Source organism: Gymnoscopelus microlampas (genome assembly GCF_963454915.1).
Source record: "Gymnoscopelus microlampas genome assembly, chromosome: 2".
NCBI lineage: Eukaryota > Metazoa > Chordata > Actinopteri > Myctophiformes > Myctophidae > Gymnoscopelus > Gymnoscopelus microlampas.
Genome location: NC_139939.1, coordinates 29,825,916 through 29,849,180, shown reverse-complemented (window position 1 = coordinate 29,849,180; position 23,265 = coordinate 29,825,916). Strand labels below are relative to the sequence as shown.

At 41.6% G+C, this 23,265-nt stretch overlaps 1 protein-coding gene across 6 annotated transcripts in view; it reads left to right on the top strand.

Annotated features, from left to right (window-relative positions):
- Positions 1-23,265, top strand: part of ctnnd1 (catenin (cadherin-associated protein), delta 1) — a 42,118-nt gene that overhangs the window by 6,436 nt on the left and 12,417 nt on the right. For 4 of the 6 annotated variants that reach the window (XM_084045223.1, XM_084045224.1, XM_084045222.1 and 1 more), the window contains exons 3-14: positions 9,655-9,802; positions 12,454-12,528; positions 14,526-14,651; positions 14,779-15,071; positions 15,343-15,433; positions 15,905-16,095; positions 16,310-16,565; positions 16,670-16,741; positions 17,497-17,647; positions 18,457-18,658; positions 21,588-21,705; positions 22,159-22,318. In XM_084045223.1, coding sequence (XP_083901349.1) covers positions 9,662-9,802; positions 12,454-12,528; positions 14,526-14,651; positions 14,779-15,071; positions 15,343-15,433; positions 15,905-16,095; positions 16,310-16,565; positions 16,670-16,741; positions 17,497-17,647; positions 18,457-18,658; positions 21,588-21,705; positions 22,159-22,318 — 1,876 coding nt within the window. In that variant the 5' untranslated portion in view covers positions 9,655-9,661. The remainder of the gene's footprint in view (positions 1-9,654; positions 9,803-12,453; positions 12,529-14,525; positions 14,652-14,778; positions 15,072-15,342; positions 15,434-15,904; positions 16,096-16,309; positions 16,566-16,669; positions 16,742-17,496; positions 17,648-18,456; positions 18,659-21,587; positions 21,706-22,158; positions 22,319-23,265) is intronic. The other 2 variants (XM_084045225.1, XM_084045226.1) reach the window with 1 other exon arrangement.

Genomic DNA, 23,265 nt, shown 5'->3' with positions numbered 1-23,265 from the left:
AACTGTTGGCCTACAGAGGAGGAAGTTAGGATGAGACACTGGGTAAACCTGTACTTTTTCTGTGCTATGGTTCTCTAGTCTCCCATGAATCTGCAATTATAGTTGTTTTCAGCATGTTTCCTTCCTCCCTTAAAATAGTAAATTGTGGCACCGCTTCTTAGAAGGTCAGTCTTGCAAAAGTCCCTGACTGTGTGTGTGTGTGTGTGTGTGTGTGTGTGTGTTACATTCTGTGCCTAGACTGTGGGCCCTATATAGGTCGCATAAAAGTGCTTCATGGGCCGAAGTCTAACGATGGCAAAGGCGGTAGTGTTTGGACACAACCTGAGCCAACACACACACACACACACACACACACACACACACACACACACACACACACACACACACACACACACACACACACACACACACAGGCCAAATCTCTGTGACCATTCAAATGTGACTGAGTCAGCAGAGCACTAGCCAAGCCACAATAGCAATTTACCATAGCTTAGCCTCAGCTGTGTGTGTCTGTGTAGTAGATTTAACAGAATGTATGTTGTCTCCCTTGCCTGCCACGAGTACCAGTGATTGAAAAGGCTGTGTAGTAATGGCTTCGATATGATAATGGTGCATTCCAATCTTAGTATACACAGCTGCATGCTTTTGTTGTTGTTGTTTTCATTCTTCATGAAAGATTTGCTGGACCATTGGGCAATATTTCTTTGTGCCTGCCTTCCCTTGTGGCATATTTATGTGTGCATGTGGTTTATGTGTTGGCTAATGGTAGTAAGTGACTAAACCGTGTAAATGCCAGGGCTTTCCCATTAGCAGACCCACATGAGTTACTAATGGCCTTACAATAGGCTATCGATGGGGCTTAGAAATGCTAAAGCCATTTGAACTGCACTCATTAGCAGCAGCTAGGTAACACGATAATATTAGTGGTGAGACTCATGTTTACTATATATTAAGTAAAACAGTTATCATTTATTGACTGCAATTCAATGTACACCCACCTAACCCACCCACACCCACCTAACTTAACATAATGTTACTACAGCAGTAGTAACATTATCAAAATATGAAGTCAGGTGTCTTTGAGATTGACAGTGTCGCGGAGTCAACGGCTAAAGTCCTTGTCTTCTTAATGTCTGTCAGTCCCCCCCTGGTACAAACAACACCACTGACCACTTTCCATTTCTGATACACGCTGAAGAAGGCTTGATGCTAAAAAAAAACAGTAGGACTTTGAGTGCTGGCTATTCTTTGTTTTATACATTGTGAGTCCTGCACCTGGCAAATTGTTGAATGGGCTGAGTGTGCTCGTTTGTTTCTACCTCTTTCTTTTTCTCCTAAATGAAGCCAGTGTGGATCGTATTCTGCAGCTAGCGTTACATCCTTATAACTCTATGACAGGAGTGCCCAACCAATCGCCCGCAGGCTTATTGCCAGTGGACCACAAGTATATTTTGGATAAATGATTTTATTAATTTGGACCCATGGTCTCATGAATGGATATTGACTGCCACACCTACCATTGAGCTCGATGTATAGTATATACTTCAGTGTATGGTAGTAGTATCGAAAATAGCAGCATGTACAAGCTCACAATGCATTGCAACCACGCGTGTTAAAAAAGTAGATCTGTTTTCAGTGCGCAATGATGTGCATAAATCAAGCATTAGGAGGTATCATTGTCAACAAACAGGGAAGGTGGTGCTGAAAATATCAGACCTACAAGATCACAACGCATTGCATCCACAAGGGTCGTGGCCTTGTATATCTGTTTTCAATGTGCGGCACGTGCATAAATTAAGCATTATGGTTACCTTCCACCAGATCATTCAATGCATATAGTTGAAACACTTCTCTTCTCCCACTTGCTGCAGTAGTAAGTAAAGTTTATTCCAAGGTTGGCAAAAATGGTGCCAACACAGTTTATTTTTAAAGGGCATATTTTCCCAAGATCTGAATAAACACTTGTATTTTAATCATGATTGGCAAGTGTTGTCACTTCATACAACCTTAATTACACTAGAGACATTTGCCAAAATCCACTACCACTTAACCTGTTGGTTGGTTCATGGCGTTTACTACAACCTTGCACTTTGTAACTCACTCTGGATGAGAACATTTACTAAATCTCTTAAATTGTAAATTGGCTTTCTGCCAAATCAAGACCCATTTCTATGTGCTCAGGGTTGGCCAAGTTCTGTCAAGTATGGAACGTGGACTCAAAATAAATTAGAATTTAGATTGATGCACTGATAAACCTAAATTACAGCGTCAGAGTTGGATACCCCCATTTAAAGTCATGCTGAACAGCTGGTTGATGTTTATTGTCTAATATAATAGCAGCACTAAAGGCAGCGACATTTCAAGCTCCTCTGTATGCATAACAACAAAATAATGTAACAATGAGATAAAATAAGAATAAAAACAAGCAGTCCTGTACAGTATTGATATATACATGGTGATGTAGGGATGGTTACTGGGAACCGGTACCAATTGGGTATGAGCCCTGACCAAGGGGCAAGGCTTGGATATTTACGATGAGGCCAACACGGAAGCTTATGAATGGCCAGAGTGGCGCTGTTTTACCCTGCGCCGACCTGAAGTGTCAGAAAGAATTTATTTTAGCGCAAGTGAATGGGTTTTTGACAAACTTTAGACTAGATTTTCTTACCGTAATAAAAAATGTCATCAATTCTATATGCTTCCAGTCGCTAGTTTAAAGTCTCCTTTCAATCATCATGATATGCGTTTTGCTAAATTATGGTCCCATTTATTCTAAAATTGACGATAAAGTAGGCTATGCTCCAGGAGGGGCGGGATAATTTGATTGACAACCTACACAACCAATAGCATTCATTCCCCGCCCCCGCTCTTGATTGACAAGCTACCCAACCAATAGCATTTTTGGGGGTGTTTTCTGTTTCGCTGGTCACGTGTCTGGTCTCAACCAATAGTGTTTGAGTTCCGGCGTGGCCAACTGTATATATTAACGATGGAGGAATGCATGTTCCTGAACTATCGGCTTCATTTTCGTTCTGTAGAAAGCAGGGGAGTGAGTGGCTTTGTCCATTCTTTTTTACAGTCTATGGCCCTGACTGGTTCAGAACCGAAATACCAAACCCTGGATAAAAGGTGCAGCTATCAGTGTTTGACAGGAAGTTAATTCTAGTAGTGTTTCACAAACAGACTTCACACGGGTCAAGTGCCGTAGCACCAACAGGCTGTCATAACTATTAACATACTCGTCTAATCACAATTATTTGAGATGAATGGAAATAGCAGATCTACAATCGTCACTTTTATCTAGAAATAGAGCATTGGCGTGACGGGTCTTTGAAGAGTGCAGGCATTCATCTAGCGCTGCCGGTGTGGGGATTATATATGAAAAATAATGGAGTGGCTGTTATGATAAGCGCTGTTTGCCAGTATTTTTTTAGCCTTTACTAGGGCAGGTGTCCTAGTATATTAATAACCACAGAAGTTGGGGATGTGTGCAGCAGCGACACATTTTTACTGACGCTTAAACAACGATCCCTAACTGAGGTATAGACTATTTGACAATCCACAAAAGCAAGTTTCTATTGTTCTAAGTCCAAGAAAACAATGGCATCTGCGATTGATTAACTACTGTAGCAGACAGTCACCTCTTGGTCTGTCCCTGCCATCCATGTTCATTCACACTACACACAGTGGCCTCGCAGCATTATGTTAGAAGACATGGTCACCAACTGCTTATTGTGTATTTATTCTCTGACTTTGATTTGAGCTTCGAATTCTATGAAAGTAAGCTGAAATTATTGACTTATCTTGTAACCGTATCTACCAACACAGCATTGGTAGTAAATGGCTTGTTGAGGTTCTAGATCTCATAACCTAGAAGAGCTGGGTTTGGCAGGTACATTTGGGATTCAGCCAATGTTTTCTAGATGGTCGGCCAGAACGTGACAGACGGTCACCTTGGGTGACGGGTCTTGGGAGATGCAGAGAATGTAAATAAACAAGCTGTTTATTCCCGTTTCCATTGTTGTGAATGATAAATGTGTGGACTGACCATGTAGCAGAGCCTAACTTATTGCTCTAATAATAATGATTTGACATACTTTTATTCTCAACAATTACCCCCACCTCCCAGACGTACAACATCACAGTATTACTGGATTGATTGTTTTTTATGCTGGGGGTAGCTACACTATGTGTGCATCCTGCTTTATTGAGAAGTTCACTAAACATTTGATCTGCTGCTATTTAACAAGAGAAACATGGCACTATCTAAATGTTTAAAGAGGAAAGTTGACGAGGCATTTAAAGAGGAATGGACAGCAAACTATGTATTCATCCTACTACTTTTCATCAATGCAAAGCCATTATGACTTACCTGCAACAAAGTTGTGACTGCTTGCAAGGAATATAATTTTAGACTGCACCATAAGATGAAGCTTGGCGCCTTCAAAGACAAGTCGTCTTTCCACACAAGACTGGCACGAAAGCGCAAGAATTTAGCACTCACAGCAGATATGCACACAGCAGCACGATCAGTACTTGTTTCACTGTGATCAGCGCCGCATTGCACTCCACTGCTTGATTGTCTGCCTGGTATTCACTCTCAACTTGGATACAAGTATTATAAGCATTCTTCAGGTGGGGATAGATTCTGTATTTGGACATTATATAGCCTATGTGTGGGTCTGTCGTCCGATATTGTCAAATTAAAAGAAAATCATAATATAAATATAAACGTTTCAATACTTAAAGATTTGTTAAGTTGATAAACAGTATCGATAGTTTGTTAAGTTGTAATGATAAGCAGTATCGATAGTTTTTTGATCAGTATAGATAATATTGATGAAGAACAATAAATAGATAAAATCCTAATCAAATCCATCCCCAACTATGTATATTTTTATAGATATCAGAGATGCTCGTAGGCCTGCGTCCTGCGTCGCTGACGCACCATATTGCGAAAGGACGCATTCATGACAACTCTAGTGCGTCCATGGGACGCAGCTCCGATTAGCTCCGATAATATATAATATTTGTCAGCTGTGATCTACATGGACTCTCTCGGTTAGGCACCGTTGGTGGAGAAGTATAACTCTCCGGTTAGACACCGTTGTACTGGAGAAGTATAACTCGGTTAAACGGCGTTGTGTGGCAGAAGCAGCAGCACAGCCCCTCGCTGTTAGTCTACGCTACACACACACAGAGAGAGAGAGAGAGAGACGGCATGAGGACCTGCTCTTAAACGTGTTAAAACGTCTTGGATAGACCACTGTCTGGAATAATAACTGATCATCATACATACAGGTCTACTACTAATCTTTGTTGCTGTTGTCATCTTAAATTGACCAGCCAAAGTAAAATCCCCGATTTTAGAGTGTTCTCCCACTTGCTTGGAGATCAGAGTGAGTGGTGGATTAACGCATGTTGCCAATCAGCTGTGTAACATTAGCAGGTTAACGATGGCTCGTTGATCCTATGCATTTGACCCTGATTTGACCACAAAGGCAAACAAAAGCACTAATTAATGGCAGCTGTAAGTAACCGGTTGTCTATCGTCTGTGTCTTGTGTATGTTTAATAGGCAACTGGATGTTTTCTGTAGCTTAGAGATATCATAACAATTAATTCCCTGAAGAGGGTAGACCCTCTCCCTCATGCTAAACTTAAAGTGACTTATAAGGTTCCACTTCTCCTCAAAAAGACAACTTTATTTTCCTTTCTCAATGACAAGCCTAATAGTATTATTGCATGTTGACTATGTGCAATAACTGCAAGCCAATGTTCATAGGCATTGTCAGTATTTGTCTTCATTATTTCTTGAATTCCTATTTCTTTATTTGCCAATACTTCCACTGTAAGCCAGTGTTTTCAGTCTACACAATAAATAGTAAAAATAAATTCTACATTCATAAATAATACAAAATAAAATAATAATAATGATTAAAAGGTTCTATGATTAAATGTATTCTATTGGTCAAAGGTATGTTAAATCCACCTGTTGCCCACTACTAGTATTTCTTACCATAAGGTGTGCTAATACTACAGAATCATATACATTTGAAAAAATATATTTATGATTTTTTAATATATGTATATATATCGGTATCGGTCTTGAAAAGCAGGAACGGGTCGCATTGATCTAGATCTGCTATTTTCACAATATGTATCTGTGGAACTGAATCAAACTAAATTAAGTGCCTCAACTCCTAATTCCTCAGGGTGGGGGGTCCCCAGTTAAAATATGATTATTTTGGGGGGTCGCTGCCTGAAAAGGTTGAGATCCACTGCATCAGGATATAATGTACACAGTCACACACGCATAGAAGATATGGAGATTGGAGATCAAAGAAAACGATAGGGGGGGGGACGTGTAATTGGGGACCCATAAAATGTCCCTGGGACCCATCTAAAAGACCACCCTTGCATCCCAGGACCCATTACATTGAAAACCTAGCAACATCACTGAGATATACATATATTCAGCCGTCATAGAATCACTGCATTTGAGTGGGTCAGACAAAGTAACCACGCCCGCCTTGTCTCATCGTTAATTAATTGGTGAGGTAGAGAAAAAAGTATGATGCAACAGATGGATGAACTCTATCAGGGGAAAGAGGCAAGGATTACCCCTTTTTAGGATAGCTTTCAACAGCTGGGACAGGATATAACATGCAAAAGCTCCCCACTGGAATGTGTGACGACTGACGATGGTGTGTAGTTCTGTCTCGCTGTCGACCTGTTGTGGTTAATGTATGCATGCTTCCCATGGAAAAGGAAAGGAATGGGGAAGACGGGATTAATTTCACCGAAACTCACTGCTGCGCTGTTTGAGTTTTCAAGGATAAAACAAACGTCAGCCACATACCCCCAACCCCTCCCCTCTTCTTTCTCTCTTTCTCTCTCATACACACTCACGCACACGCACGCACACTTTTATTTAGTGTGTCAGCCTCTCTCTCTGGCTAGTAGACACATACACTTACACCGGCATACTCAATACAGGTCTCATTGTTCACAAAAGCCACCACATACAGGTGTGTGTGTGTGTGTGTGTGTGTGTGTGTGTGTGTGTGTGTGTGTGTGTGTGTGTGTGTGTGTGTGTGTGTGTGTGTGTGTGTGTGTGTGTGTGTGTGTGTGTGTGTGTGTGAGAGTCAGAGAGGTAGACGGGGCCTGCCAATAGTGAATCCAGTGGGGTGCTGATTTGATCTGCCTGAGTCAGTGGGCTCTGAAGTAGAAAATGATTTTTTACCAATTTTGGAGATGAGCCCTGCATCTGTCATCAAGTGTGTCATTTGTAGACAGAAGGTTGAAAAGGACTTTCCCTGACTCATTCATTTCTCAAATTCTCCCTCACCAGCTTCTCTGAAGACCAGGATCAGTGGAGAAGTATTTGGCAAGTGCCAAACTTGTGAGATTTTATGATTTGGGTTTAGATTGTCTTTTATGTTTTATGGCAGGCTATTGTCCGTGTATCTGTCTTTGTATGTTTGTTTAAACAAAGTAACTTGAGAATGAGGGGTGGGGGTCATGACACCTGGTGGGAATGATCAGTAGGCCCTGAAGAGATTTTGAAGTTTTGCTTCAAAAGGTGATGTCATGGGCAGGTTAAGTGTTTATTGCAGGTTTTGTCATTGGAATGCTGCTTTTTCTTGCATTTCTTGTGGTGGTAGTAGTACTTATTTCATCCATATATTTTTAAATTGACATTTGTAAGATAGATGTTATTGAGATGGGATTAGATTAGAATTGTTGGCATTTGTCTTTGTTTTTGTTGAAAGTTTTTGTTGTAGGGTAGCTGTCTGATAGACCATATAATGGCAATGTCCACAGCTCGATTCTGACTGGAGATACATATTCACCAGATACATATTCAAAATATACCATCTACAATATCGATACAAGAGTTCTAGAAAACCAAACAAAGGTACATATCTTCAAAAACACTATTTTCACAAAAAAATCTCAGGAACCACTACTTAGTTCCCTATTATTATATCGCCAGGCCAATTTGTTTATTATTGGAACACAGTTCTTGTATGACGCGATCTGCCTAAGATTTGCCTATGGGATTTCCAATACTAAAAATAACTGACCCAGGGGTAGTCGGAGTGACGTCAGGATTTAGGTACTCTATAAAAATGGTCACAGAGGCACAATATGAGTGCTTTGTGTCATTTTGAACAAATCTCATTGCATAGTTTGAAACTATGCGTTATTTAGGCTACGCATGCATGGCATGCATAATCTCAGCCAGACTCCACTGTCAACACAACCTCTGCCAGGGTCTCTAATGCTTTACATATTGAGGTTTCCCTTGTAAGACTGCTGTTTACAGAGATACTGTCTGTGCATCAAGAGTTGATTGTTCAACAGACTGTATCCTAATTCCTTGCTACCTCCAGTGCATATACATTTATCACCACCTGACAGATATGCTGCTTTTTATATGGCAATTTGAAATATTATCAGTAGATATATCATTGTTGTTTTGTTTTTTTTAAAGATATGTTCGGGAGAGTAACACACAGCTAATGCTGTTGGGCTCGGGAATCAAACCTGCGATTCGCTGTAGGCTGCACTTGAGCCTATATGTGGTATGCGCCTTAACCACTAGGCCATCGGCACCCCACTATCATTGTTGTTTTAACTTCTAAAATATCTATATCATTTAGATCCTTTTTTCATTTCAGTGTCTGCATACAGTATATATTGCAGCCAACTGACAGTGTAAACTTGCCTCCCTGAAATATTTCTGACTTGCATCTCTCTCTGTCTCTCTCTCTCTCTCTCTCATATGCATTTATCTCCCTTCCATCTTCTCCCTCCTTTTTCTCTTTCCTCCACCCAGTTGGAACAGAGATAGAAGTGCTAACAAGCATCACACGCTGTCCATGAAAACACACTGTGATAATCTCTCTCTTTTCTCTTCTGCTCTAGTTTCTCTCACCTTTCCTCTATTTTTAAATCTGTTTTTGGCAGAAGAGTTGCAATGGAAGTCATATGCTGTGTTAGTTTAGTCTAAGACTGCATGATTAGGGCTAAAATGATTTCTCTATTATTTTGTTTAAATTGTAATCATGATTATTAATCACAATTACTGGTGGTGACGTTTTTTGGTGGGAAAATATATTTGTGGAAGACTTTCCAAAGGTCTTTGTGGCTCATTGTACTTGTTCAAATGGTATTTGATGGCCTCTGTGATTTTATTGTTGCGGAGATGGATTGTAGATTGTAATGGTTATTATTAACTCTTGTGTACTGATAACAAGAAAAGGGAAACGTGCAATGCTGCAAAATAAGGTGTTTGAATTATTTGCCAAGTTTCTGTAACTGGAATCATACATTTTTATTCTCTGCCCTCCTCGGTCTGTACTCTCTTCATCACATCCCAGTGTCAGACTTCTCACCTTGCTTATCAACTGAATTTACTCCTGATGTGCACAGTACACAGTACTTGATGGTTCACTTGTTAGTTGGTTTTGGGTGTTTTGTCTTACCTGTTTCTACTGTAAATCATATTGGTGCCTTACTCTTTACACTGGATGCCAGCGTGCCATAGGCAGATTTCCATTTTATGTTCAATTTAATGGACAATAAAGTTTTCTATATCTTTATCGCTCTGGTGTTTACCCTGTGCTCTGCTCTGCTCTGCTCTCAGTGTGTGAATGGAGCAGTGTGCGAGCACAGCCTCCCTGCTAGCCTCGGTGCGGGAGCAGGAGAGGCAGTTTGAGATGCTGAGCCGAGCTCTGGAGGACGAGCGCAGGTCATGCACTGGTACCCTGCCCCGCCCCCTCCCCACCATGCAGGTAAACGCCAAACAACCCCTCTCCAGTCTCCACCACCACCACCCTTCCTCTGAAAAGACCTCCGGACCCTGTCTGGGTTCGAGGGAGTTCACCCATTGTCATCAATCATCCTCATCCCATCGCTGACTGTCTGACCATAGGCCAAGAAGTCTGGGTTCAAAATGCCTCCTCAGTTTGGCTCAATTTGGATCTGGTCTGGATACTTGAGTTGGGCTTGATTTCTTTTGTTAGATGCCCTGGAAAAAGGTTTAAACTTATTGAAAATGAGAAAGTTGTCTGAAGTCAGTCACCAAGTTAAAACTAGCAGTAGGCAGACATTTTTTAGACTGATATATTTATGGACCAAACTTATTTGAAATGTCCTTAGGGTTCCCTCATTATTTCCATGTTGTCCTTATACTTCAGTTCGTATACATCAATAATATAATGAAAATTGCCCAGTATTTAGCTTATCTGAGGAGGCGGGTCACCCATGGCTTCCCTGTTATCTGTGCCTCATCCATTGGCGATCATCACGATTCACGCATTGTTTCGTCCCTCCATCGGATTCTCTGTAACCCTCTGTGTCTCATTTGTGAATAACTGCCCCCCATCATCTCCCTCTGTCAGTCATACCAACGGAATTCCTTTGTGCCCTCCATTCACTACATGTTTGCATGCAAAGATCGATAGCTTGCTTGATATTGTCATTGATGTGTGCTGGTTGTGCTTTTTGTTTGGATCATGATGTGTGTTCTCAAAAAGTATTCATGATTGTAATGTCATTTGAGTCTGAATCCTTACTCGGGGGGGATTAATCCTGGTTCATGTCAGTCATGGAAAATGGACAGGTCTTGGTATTACTGTTAATTTCTAGAACCGATACCTGTGTTGACCTTTTTGCCCTGCCTCATTTTCCTCTGTTTTCTTCTACTCCCCCACCTGTATGATCAGGGAGTCAGTCACTTGGTTTAGAGACTGAAAAGTGACATCATCCTCGTTATTTCCTCTGACACATAGATATACAGACAGCCTGACCCGCTCATTCATTCACATAACTCCCTGACAGACATGTTCAGTTGTGTACTACTGTGCATACGTACCCCTTCACCTGGCCCTAAGGCTACTTTTGAAACACAAACAGAAACTAGCACTGTCCCAGCTGATCACTTTCTCTGCATCATTATTGCCTGTGCACACACATTAACAGGGTCAAGTCTCAAGTCTGATTCCCAGGTAATCTATGTGGTTGATAAGCAGAATGCACAGAATGTAGCACAGAATGTAGGTAGTGTAACAGCGTGCGTGTGTGAGAAATGTGGCCTGTGCTGGTTCTTATCTCAGCTGTGTGTTTACAAAGGCCAGAGGCTTCGACATGCCTCTGCCTCTCCCTCACAGGCAACCAAACACCACCGTCAGTCTTAACTGACAGGTTCTCACTTGTTCTCTTCTGCCAGCCCTCTCTGCTTCCCTGCTGTGTTCTATTCTCGGGAGCTTCCAATTTGAATTTAGTCCTGTCTATCTGATCCTGTTGTGCATGGCTTTTTCTAAAGTATTGTCCCCACTTCTCTCCCAAGTGGCATTAAAGCTTCTTTCTATGGCTGACTCGCTGTGAAAACCTGATACTACTCTTGTGTTTTTGATATGAGTGCAGCCCATTCCTTACAGTGTTGTTGAGCAACCAGCCCTCTCTGTGTACTTCTTTACACCCTTTGTTGAGGACATAAAGCTGTAAATTGTCGTTCAAATTGGTAGCGCGCCCCATGTGGCTGGAATGGGCAAACACACCACACCCAATATCACCATGTGGTCGGGTAATGTTGACAAATGTTGGAAATAAGTAAAAGAAGAAATATATATATTTCTCTCTGATTGTTCATCTCATGACTTTGTCATTGTTATGTTGGTGAGGAATGTATGGATAAAAGGCGCTGTAGTCTCTTGTGTTTGTGCATGTGTGCATGCAGCCACGCACATTTTTATGTGTGACACATTGTCATTCTCATGCTGCTCCAAATGTTTGGAATAATTCAGCTGCTTGAACAGTGATGTACTTAATGTATCATTATTATATATGCACCTTGTGTCGCTGTGTCCACATCTGTGTGTCCATCCCTGTCGCTCCCTGTGTTCAAACATGTGCATGGCCCCTGATGTAGCTGTTTCATATAGCCTGGGAAGCATACCTTTTCGTGTCTATGATCCGGTCGGGAGCAGAAGTAACCCTACGTTACCAGGCGCGTCATCAGGCGGTCGGAACAGCAAATCCGGAAAGACTTCACCCCAAAATAGGTCCGTCCACGGGCCTACCTAATAAAATCCTTGATGCGGCGTAGTTTAGCTTTTTTTTAAATATAAATGTGAGTGTACTTTCCGGAGACAATTTAGCGTCTGTCTACCTTTATTATCGGACGGGGAAATTCTATTCGATTTAAATAGGGATTGGGGAAACAAACAGGGGGAACCAAAACAAAGCGGCTCCGCCAAACCGGAACGGCAAATTCCGGAAAGAGGAATTGCTTCTTTTTTTTTTTCAGTAGGCATGGCCTAGACCGGATCACACGGGCCATTAATAACGAATACCAGGCTTTCCTCCGAGGTGGAAAGACTGGTGACGCGAGGTTAGTTTCATATAGTAGCGTTTCCTAACATGTCTTACGTTCTCCCTGCAGAACGGGTGTATTCCTTGTGATGCAGACTTGGAGAGGCTCACACTGAACGAGGGATACATCAACGGAACACATCACGTAAGTGTGTCTGACTATAGGTAGACATGGCTTACACTATTATCAGATGGATAACCCTGATGAAGACACATTAGTTTGTTAACTCATTTTCTGCCAATAACGCATATATGCGTTCTATAGAATCCATCACTTGCCTGCCAATAACGCATATATGCGTTTTTAGATTTATTTATTTTTTCATTTTTTTGTTTTAATTTGACCCAAAGACCAAGGAGATATGATTTTTCGAAGATCTAGACTCCTATCCACTTCCTTGTCAACTTAAAACTTAAAAATTCTGTATCGGCTCCTGAGTACTTTTTTAATTTCAATGAAAAATCTCTGGCAGACAACTGCAAACAATCTGAAATAACTCTGGCAGATTAAGTGTTAAAATAGAGGTATTGTTCTCAATACTTGCTGGAATACCTCTATAATTCTCAGTTCATCTGTTTATACTCTGCACCTTGCAGGTGGGTGACCCTGTACTGTAACTCAAGCATACCCTGTGTGAAAGTGTATCTTAACTTCCATTGAGCTCAAAGAAACTATTTGAGGAGGTAAGAAGAAAGCACTGGAGCAACTCAGACAATTGGAGCCAATAGAGCAGGGTGCAAGCAAGGCAGGAATGACAATGTTTCGATGTCAGTTACATCTTCGTCAGGTCATACCTGCTCTTTTAAAGAAAAGGCTCCAATTATCAGAGTTGCTCCAGTGCTTTCTTCTTACCTGCTATATGTGTCTTGCTCCTGAGATGCACCATACCAGCCTGATTTTGGCTTGAGGGGCGTAGGAACCTCCCTTTAACCCATTGAGACCTGAAGCCGATTCTACATGTCTCCTAAATCTCAACAGTATTCTGAAAAACGTATGTTTCTATATCAGTAGTTCTCAATCTTTTCATGTCAAGGACCCCCAAAATTATATATATTTGGCCGTGGACCCCATCAAAATATTTTGTTCCAGGGACCCCCAGAAGCAAAGATTTAAGTTAAAAATGTTCGCTTTAAAAATATATATATTCAAAGATTTGCACACATTTTCACGATTTTTCAAAAATAGCAGATCTACAAGCTCGTAGCGCGGCACTCGGTGCCGCGCTATGAGCTTGTATATCTGCTATTTTTGAATAGCCAAAGTGTAAAATAATGGTTGTGTACAGAAACTTAACAAAATTAAAGTTACAGAGCCTCAATATTATTGACAAACTCAAAGCAGTGCCAAGCTTTTGGTATCATTTCTGTTTGTGTCTTGACATCACTCTTCAGAGGATGTCTTCCCTAAAAGAGATGTCTTCGCTGTGTATATTGGTTTATTTGTGTAAGCTGCAAGCTTCCCTGTCGAACAGGCATATAGAAACATTACATTATTACATTAATATTAATATTGCATCACTTCATTCAAAATAACATGAATGAAAGTGAATGCACCTACCGGTACTCAACAACCAGGAAATGAAGAGAATGTTGATCCACTTTTTTGCATTGTTGTTATGAAGCTGTCTTTATTAACAGAAGTGTTTAAAAAGATTGAAGTAAAATGTCAAATAACAAAACAATATCAAATCTACGTGTACATAAGGTGTATAATAAAATAATAAAGGCAAGAGTACCCCAGTTTCTTGTGCAAGAAGCAGCCATGTGAAATATTCTTAATGAACTATTGGGCATGCCATTGTCCATAGAAAAACAGCAATTTAACACTTCTTCCTCCATATACAATAGTAATAGCCAATGATTTAGGAGGAAATATCTCTGTGGCACTCCATCTTAAAGGTAGATGTCCTTCCACTACAATCTGACATTTCAACATTTTTAGTAATTACCCCTACATATCAGACAGTAGTGGTTTATGGTGGCTTTGAGTCAGTTACCTTTTACAATTTCTTACTCAACGTAGTGAAAGTTGGCCAACTATTCTATTTGTACTGTTTTACTTGACTTGTTACATCTGCAAATTAGGTTCTCCATTGGGCTTCCTTGCATACATAAAACATTTGTTTTGATTGTCGTGTGTAGTTCAGGATGGAGCCTGGTCAAGTGATGCAGGAGACGTACACGGTGGAGGAAGACCCTCAGGAATCTATCCCCGTTATCTCTGTGGAAACCAGCGATGATGGCACCACACGTCGCACAGAAACCAAGGTATATAGATCAGATCTGCTATTTTGGTGACAAAGACTGGAACGCCTTAGTATAATGTGTGCTCTGCAAAGGTATTTATGTTTTATTACTAGTTTAGTTTGATGTCTTTTTTTCTCTTCTCTCACAGGTGAAGAAGGTGATAAAGACCACGACCACTCGAACAGTCATTCCCTCCATGTCGGACACAATGTCCTTGGACGGTGGGGGGTCCGTGACGGGGGTGGGGGGATACACCACTCCCATGGACCGGGTTTACAGGCAGGCCCCGGGAGGAGGGGTGCCCATGGACTACCCCACCCACACAGTGCCCCGCAACTATCACTACGGACCCCCGGGGGGATATGACGACTACCGTCCTGGACCCCCCTCCGAAACCTACGCCAGTCTGACCAGAGGTGCACGCATGGATGACCGCTACAGGTACAGTGTGACTGTATGTGTTTGAATAGAACAACTGTTCGTCACACGTTGTTTGCTAAAGTAATTGTTTGTTAATTCCTCAGACATTCTTACATTCACTAATTGTTTTGATCATACATTACTCAAAATGAGGGTCGGCTCTTCTCCCTTTCTTTTCCTTCGTTTCCTGGCCCGTTGCATCTTTATTGTCCCTATTCTGCCTCTCTTTGCCCCTCTCCTTCCTCTTCTCATTCTCATCGTCGTCTTGACCTCTCCCTTGTTGCGCCCCCAGACCAGTCCACCCAGATGGCTACAGAACTCTGGATCCAAGTTACAGAGCTCCCAGCAGGAACCAGCTGGACCCCTATGCTGCTCAGCCACAGGTGTGTATGTACAGTATGTGTATGTGAGCTGCAAACACATTAGTATCACTTAAGGATCCATTTATTTATTTATTATTGTTAGTGAGTCCATGTGTTGGCTATTACGGCTGATTTACTAGTTTTAATGTTAATAGTTTGTTTTGATTATTCTGAACTGCTGTTAATTCATTACATCTCTGGTGTCAGTGCCATGTCACAGTGAATATTCATTGATTGACATGAGAGCACGCTTGGTGGTACCAGTGTTGAAGGTGTTCAGGGAAGAATTCTAACCAGTGTAAAAAAATCGTACCCACCGTGACAAGCCGATGTGTCAGAAGATATATCATTATTACTCACAAAGAGAATAATGTGACAAAAACAGTATTTTCTCTATAAATTAACTATTCAGTAGCTTGATAACATCTTACTTTACTTCTTAAATTGGAGACAGCCGTGCTGGTAACAACGATGTGTTTTCCTGGTGTGTAGGTTGGTCGCATGGGCAGTAACATGGAGCTGTCAGGCCTTCAGAGGTTTGTTCCAGAACCCTATGGCCTGGAGGACGACCAGCGCAGCATGGGCTATGATGAACCTGACTATGGAATGGGACCCCCCATTCACTACAGCACCGTACCTCGCAACCACCATGCCTTCCTCCACGGACCCCCGCGCAGGACCGGGTAAGAGGATGTTTGTATTATATTATTGATGAAATAGTTAATGTGTGTGTCCCTTTGGTGATGATATCATGTTCATACACCTAGAGCCTAATGCTTCGCATTGAGAAAAGAACAGATTTTTCAATAAAACATGTTTCGTTGGTCGTTGTTTGTAATCTTTAAGTTGGTTTGGGTTCTGTTTGTCTGTAGCCTAACTGACCTCGCCTCTCCACAGGAGCTATGAGGGAACACTAGATGGGGACATGAGCGGTGCAGGGGACATGTATTACTGGGGAGGCGGAGCTCCACTGGCCCAGGGCGAACGAGGAAGCATGGCCTCACTGGACAGTACCCTGAGGAAAGGTCCCCCACCCGGAAGCTGGCGCCAGCCGGAGCTGCCTGAGGTCATTGCCATGCTCAACTATAGGCTGGACCCTGTGAAGAGTAATGCAGCAGCATACCTACAGCATCTCACGTTCAAGAACGACAAGGTAAGAGGCGAATACACCCATGTATAATTTGTCTTCAGGTGTTATTTGCTGATGTGCTGTGCAAAGTGACTTTAACGAGTGCCATGTGTGAATTTATTTTCTAGGTGAAGACTGATGTGCGTCGTATGAAGGGCATCCCATCGTTAGTCAGCATGTTGGACAACCCCAAGAAGGAGGTCAGTCACTGGCACGTTATGCCCCTTTACCTGCTGTGTTTTTCCAATAAATCTGTATGGATCATTGACTTTTATTTTATAAGTCTTAAAATAAGCTGTTTCAAAAACGTTAATATTTTTGGGGTAAACTTTTTTTTTTAATGGTTAAAGCTCTATATTCTGATAGTAATCATTGCTAGAGCAGTGGTTCTCAACCTTTTCAGCCCGCGACCCCCCCAAAATAATCATATTTGAACTGGGGACCCAAGATCTGGAGAGACATGGAGACTCCTGTTAATGAACAAACACTCTATAGCTATGAGTATTATTAGAATATAGATATTTAACACTTATTTTAACCTAAGTAATGGGAGCCATGCCATTCTTTTTTTTTTTTTTTTTAAAGATATTTTTGGGGGCTTTTATGCCTTTATTTGGACAGGACAGTAGGCTGACAGGAAATGGGGAGAGATATGGGGGGGAGACATACAGCAAAGGTCGTCGGGACCGGGAGTCGAACCCGCGACACGCTGTCATGCTGGATTAACAGCTTATCTGGTATGCGCCTGGACCGCTAGGCCAACGGACGCCCCATGCCATTCATTTCTGTTCATTATTTTCTTTCCACCTTCAGGTGAAGAAACAATCTGTGTTATAATGTTTTATAATTATATGCCAGGTATAATCCATCATTGTGGATTGTGTGCAATTGGCCCTGAAGTTAAAATTGTGCTACTTGTTCAGCAGTAGGGATAACATCTTGTCGCTCTGTGTAGGTGCACCATGCGGCCTGTGGAGCTCTGAAGAATATCTCCTATGGCAGAGATCCTGACAATAAGATTGCCATTAAAAACTGTGATGGAGTCCCTGCCCTGATCAGGCTGTTGAGGAAGACTCGTGATCAGGACCTCACTGACACTATTACAGGTAAAACACAAATTACTTGGATTTATTTCCTTGGCCTTTCCCTAAGCCCTGCACTTCAAAATGACCCCCTTTTCAAAATGAAAACCAGCTAAATGTGCATTATGAGTTCCAAGCATGAGGAAACTATAGAAAAACACGCAATATTAAATACACACACAATATTACATTTACTTTGATTAACAACTTTCAACTGGACTTCCTTATTTTGAACATGCATTATTATTATTTTAAAAATGTGAAAAGAGAAGATCTACAAGCTCACAAAGCATCATGATGTGATGCATTATGAGCTTGTAGGTAGTCTATTTTCAGCAATTGGCATACGATGAAATATATACTCTAAGCCAGGGCTTAAAGGGGAATACCACTCATTTTCAACATGAGTGGAACTATGTTGCCCCCAGGGCTAATGAGTGGTATTCCCCTTTAAAGCTGCACTCTGTCACCTTCATGTCCTAACCAGAATTCAATCAAACCCGGGTCCCCAGCGCAAGTGCTGACGTTTGTACCACTGAGCTAGTAGAGCACACCTGCTTGATCATGGGAGAAATATAATTTTGACCTTAATGCAGTGCCACTTAATAATAATAATACATTTTATTTGTAGCACACTTGAGTGGTCAAACCCTTCCACAGCTACTAAATACATACTCTACCATACAGATTGATCAAAATATCATTTTTTTCACCAAAGAAAAGTTATAGTGTAGCTTCAAGTGCTTAATTTCCAAAGCCTATGAGTATTGTTTTATGAAATATATGACAGTACATTTGAGGGTTCTGATGACTGTCTCCCCTCCCGTCTCCAGGCACGCTGTGGAACTTGTCATCTCATGACTCAGTAAAAATGGAGATTGTGGACCACGCACTGCACGCCCTCTCTGACGAGGTCATGGTCGCCCACTCAGGCTGGGAGAGAGGGAGCAACGGAGCAGGTGGAGGAGAAGAGAACTGCAAGCCCAGGCATCTAGAGTGGGAGACGTCTCTCACCAACACAGCTGGATGTCTGAGGTATGAAGGGATGGAATGGAATGGAACAGTAAAGGGGATAATTGTTTCATAAATTAATTCCCTATTTTATATTTTAGTATAACTGTCGTATGACAGTGCCGCGCATAGGTAATACAAATGTGACACGTCGAGAGCTTGTAGATGGGCTATTTTCGCAGAACAATTTTGCCTTTATGATATGGCCAAAATGGGGGCACCAGCTTGAAAGTGGTTATAGTAAGTCTGTCTGTGCTGTGGGTTTTATAAATCTTTCACCAATGAAAAGTATTGGCATGCACTTGTGACTAAATAACAACATTGGATCCAGTGGAACACAGGTACTTTTTTTCAATTTCCTGAAAGGTTTTGGACGTACTATATCGACTGCCCAACATCGACGATATGCACTTTTGGCTGCAAAATCTAGGGGGCATTTTATGAAATGTAGGTCTCCCTTAATAAAATAAAGCATTGGTGTATAAAAGTACATTCCATAAAGAACAGAGTGGCCACCCTGTCTAATCTTTTTAGTTATCCATGGAAAGTTGCTAGGTGTGTGGTTTGGGAAAGAATCGTTGTTTTCATTACCGTTCGTGGTGTGTGTACTCTGATGCAGTGAGTCGTGGCATTAAAACATGGATGCAATGAATTGTTCAATGCTCTTTCATGGTGTGTAGGCCATGTCTGTTGTCTCTGCAACGGTTTTGTTTTCAGTTTCATGACTTAATGCACGTAGCACCGTGAGTTGTGATTAGTCTATTAGGCTAAGCTATCAGACACTCACAAGGTGCACAAGGTCCTTTTTATTGCCCTCAGTGACATGTGGTATGAATTGGACATATTGTCTGTGGCCTTGTAAGCAACAGCTGCCTTCAGGTGTCACTGAGTTCTATTGCTATTACTCTACCCATCTTTTCGTTCACATATTTCAGAGTAGGACACTGTATGAGGTAGTTATGAAGTTATCCCACAGCTACTTGCTTTTGAGAATGATAACACCACAGTTGCATCACACTGAGTTGCAAAATAGAAATTATGATGATGATTGTAGTTTGCTGATGATAAGTGCACTATAACAATTCAACAGATTTAAGCCTTTCTGCATAATTTTATGAATATTCACAGCATGGCTCAGCAAGAGGCTAGCCGTGTGTGTGTGTGTGTGTGTGTGTGTGTGTGTGTGTGTGTGTGTGTCCGTAAACCGCTTGACTGATCAGAACCAAACCTTGTATGCATGCTGCCAGAAGGCTATAGAAGTACCTCCACTATATTATTGTATTTATTAATATATATTTATTATCAATATGTATGTATAACTCAAATGTTATAATGGAAGCCAATGGGGCTTTGAAACCTTACCCAAATATGGATGAATGCGTCATATATTTTGCATTACATCACGTTATGGCTCTCGATATTGTCTGTGACTGACCAAATCATCGCTGTTCCTCTGTTACATTTTCCCTGTTGTCAAAAAGCTTGAAGTTACAAGAAGTTTGGTTTCTTAGGAGAGGGAAAGGGGTTCTTCTTGTAGATGGAGCAACTGCATTGTGTGTGTGTGTGTGTGTGTGTGTTTGTGTGTGTGTGTGTGTGTGTGTGTGTGTGTGTGTGTGTGTGTGTGTGTGTGTGTGTGTGTGTGTGTGTGTGTGTGTGTGTGTGTGTGTGTGTGTGTGTGTGTGTGTGTGTGTGTGTGTGTGTGTTGCACTAAAATATTACCTAAAGAATGTACTGCAATAATGCAGCCTACTTTAATCACAATTTGGGTAGACTGAGCATTTAACGATAATAGTGTGCATGGCAAAGACTGTGCTTCAGAGGTGGGAAGTCACAACTGGATACAGTTTATTTCCAAGGTTAAGAAATGTGATAAAAAAAAAAAAACAGATTTTGGGCTGGTTAGTGCCAATTTTCTACTCTGTGTCACTTGCCTACCAGCCCTGAGCTCTGGGCCAACTTGCCTGACTGCCAATGAATGTGTAGGAGGTGAAAAGAAGGAGTGAGTAGTTGTAGAAGGAAGACATTGTAGACACTTGATAAATTGTTACAAGTAACACAGATGGGAAGGAATGAGAGGGCAACAGAGGACATACCAAGACATTTTGGTCAGGGGAAGGAATGGAAGAGGCATTGAAAAGGAGAGGTGTGACCCTTTGAAAATAATGGGAGAGCTGTAAAGGACAGGATTCCTACATATTGCAGTTCTGTGAACAAAAATATTGATTACTGATCAGTACTAAAGGTTTTTATTTTGCAGGGGACAATCAGTGAGTTAGCTCAGTTTTACACACAGATAATGTCTACAGAATTTACTTTTAATGGAAGTATTAAACCTTTATTAAATTAAACTTGTTTATAAAATGCAACTCAATTTATATGAAAATCAATAGTTTCTGTTTCCTGGACAATAAGCTGGATGCACCCTCTACTGTGGTAGGAAATGTGTTCCATGTTGAACATGTCAGTCACTGTGCAAAAAAGGCCAGTATAAAAGACCTAGGCTGAGTACCATTTCACAAACCTTCCTTTTCCCTGCATACTTTCTTCACTCGTTTGCCAATGCAAGGTGACTACTGTCGGTTGCTCTCAGCTGCCTACCTCAATGCTGCTTGCACACATCCAGCCACTGTAGATCTGAACATAGATCAGATCTATGTGACGAATGACGGAACAAATGAACGGAATGCTGCCCCAGAGTTGTGCAACCTGAACCGGGTCATAGCTCTCTCTTATTCTCTCTATAGAGCACTGGACATTCACACAAACTACACTGTGGTTATGTCTGAGCATTGTGTGCTGGAATCCCTTTCTAACCACCAAAATTGACTCATTTGATTCCTCTCTTTTCCCCTCCCATTGTTTTCTCTCTCGTTCCCACAACGGTGCTTTTTGCTACTCTTAATCCTTTGTTCTTCCACCCCTCTCCCCCTTCTCACCTTTCTACCATCTTTAGGAATGTGAGTTCAGAGCGCAGTGAGGCAAGGAGAAAGCTAAGGGAGTGCACAGGATTGGTCGACTCGCTCATGTACATTGTCCAATCCCAGATCGACTGTAAAGACGTGGACAACAAGGTGTGTTGAAACATCTTCTCTTACTTTAATATCACCCACTCTTGTTAGCCTGGTTCCAGACAAATCTGCCATCTGCCAAAAAAAATGCCCGTGGCAGATTAGGTCTGGCCCCTCTCAATAGAGATTCCATTTCTCTCCCTCCAAAGTTGTGAGGGACCAATCAGGGCCCAGTATGCAAATATGACCAGAGGCATTTTTTTTTTTTTGCCCCTTGGAAATGCAGGTTCCACACAGAGATTCCAGACTAATATCTACGCAGTGATATTAGTCTGGCTATGCCAGGCTATAAACTTGTGATGTGACAATAATTGAGTTCAATTTGTCATAAAAAGAGTACAATTAATTTGAAATGGGAATAAGTCCACAACCATATTGAATATGAAATTGACCTAAACCAAGGTTTAGGTAAAATAATTAACCCAGAATAACCCTCTTTCTCTTTCACTTCTACAGTTGATAGAGAACAGTGTGTGTCTGCTGAGGAACTTGTCCTATCACGTGCACCGTGAAATCCCAGGCTTTGAGCGCTACCAGGAGGCCCTGCCTCTCAACCAGGGTCCCGCCCCTGCCGCCAACCAGAAGAGTGGCTGTTTCAGTTCCCGGAAGGGCAAAGGTCTGTCCGAATGTCCGTCCATCTGTCTGTATATGTTTTTGCCGGGACGAGATGTCCTCTCAATGATACAAAGAAAGAAAGCTAGTCTTTAGCTAGTTTCAAGGTGCTGTTGTTTGTTGTGTGTAGGATATGGATTACGGTTAGGGAATTAATGTAGTACATTGAAATCAGTGAACAAAATGGTAAAAGATAAATGGTGCATTTATATAGCGCCTTTATCCAAATGTTTACAATGTGCATTACGTTCATCCCATTTACACACACATTCACACACTGACAGCAAGTTAGGAGTTCAGTCTCTTGCTCAAGGCCGAGGATAGAACCTGGTCGCTCTACATCTTGAGCCTCTGCCGCCCCTAGAACACAAGTGTTATAGTACAAACCTGTGTCTGTGTGTTACGTCAGAGGGAGGAGTGTCTTGTGTGCTGAAAGGCAATATAATGGCTTTTATAGCCGTGCAAATCAGTCACGGTAGAGATGGAGAGAACTATATTTACTCAGTCGATGGGAGGCATATGGAGGGTAGTGATGATGTAATGTTGAGTCGAGCGTCTTATGCGAGTGCCACTGAATTTGTAGACAGTCAAACACACATCACAACACATACACACACAGGAAGCTGCCCTAGTCTGAGTCAAGACACGCAAAAAACTCAAGAGGCGGGTATTGGTATGTTAAGAACTCTAAGAATGTCCATCTCTTTGATTGAGCTAATGTTTGTGGTTAACTGAGCGATTAATGTGGATCTATTCATCTATGCCTAAGTCACCAATTAGTTGACTTCATTTAAGTCATACTGTGCAACCTGCAGCATTCGTTTTGAAGCGGTAGTGCCATGGTTTTGTTTAGAACTGAATTCTGGGAATTGCAGTTCTTCATTTTCACATAATTTTTATTGAAGAAGTCAGTTTTACAGAAATATAAACAATGACAGAACTCTTCTAATT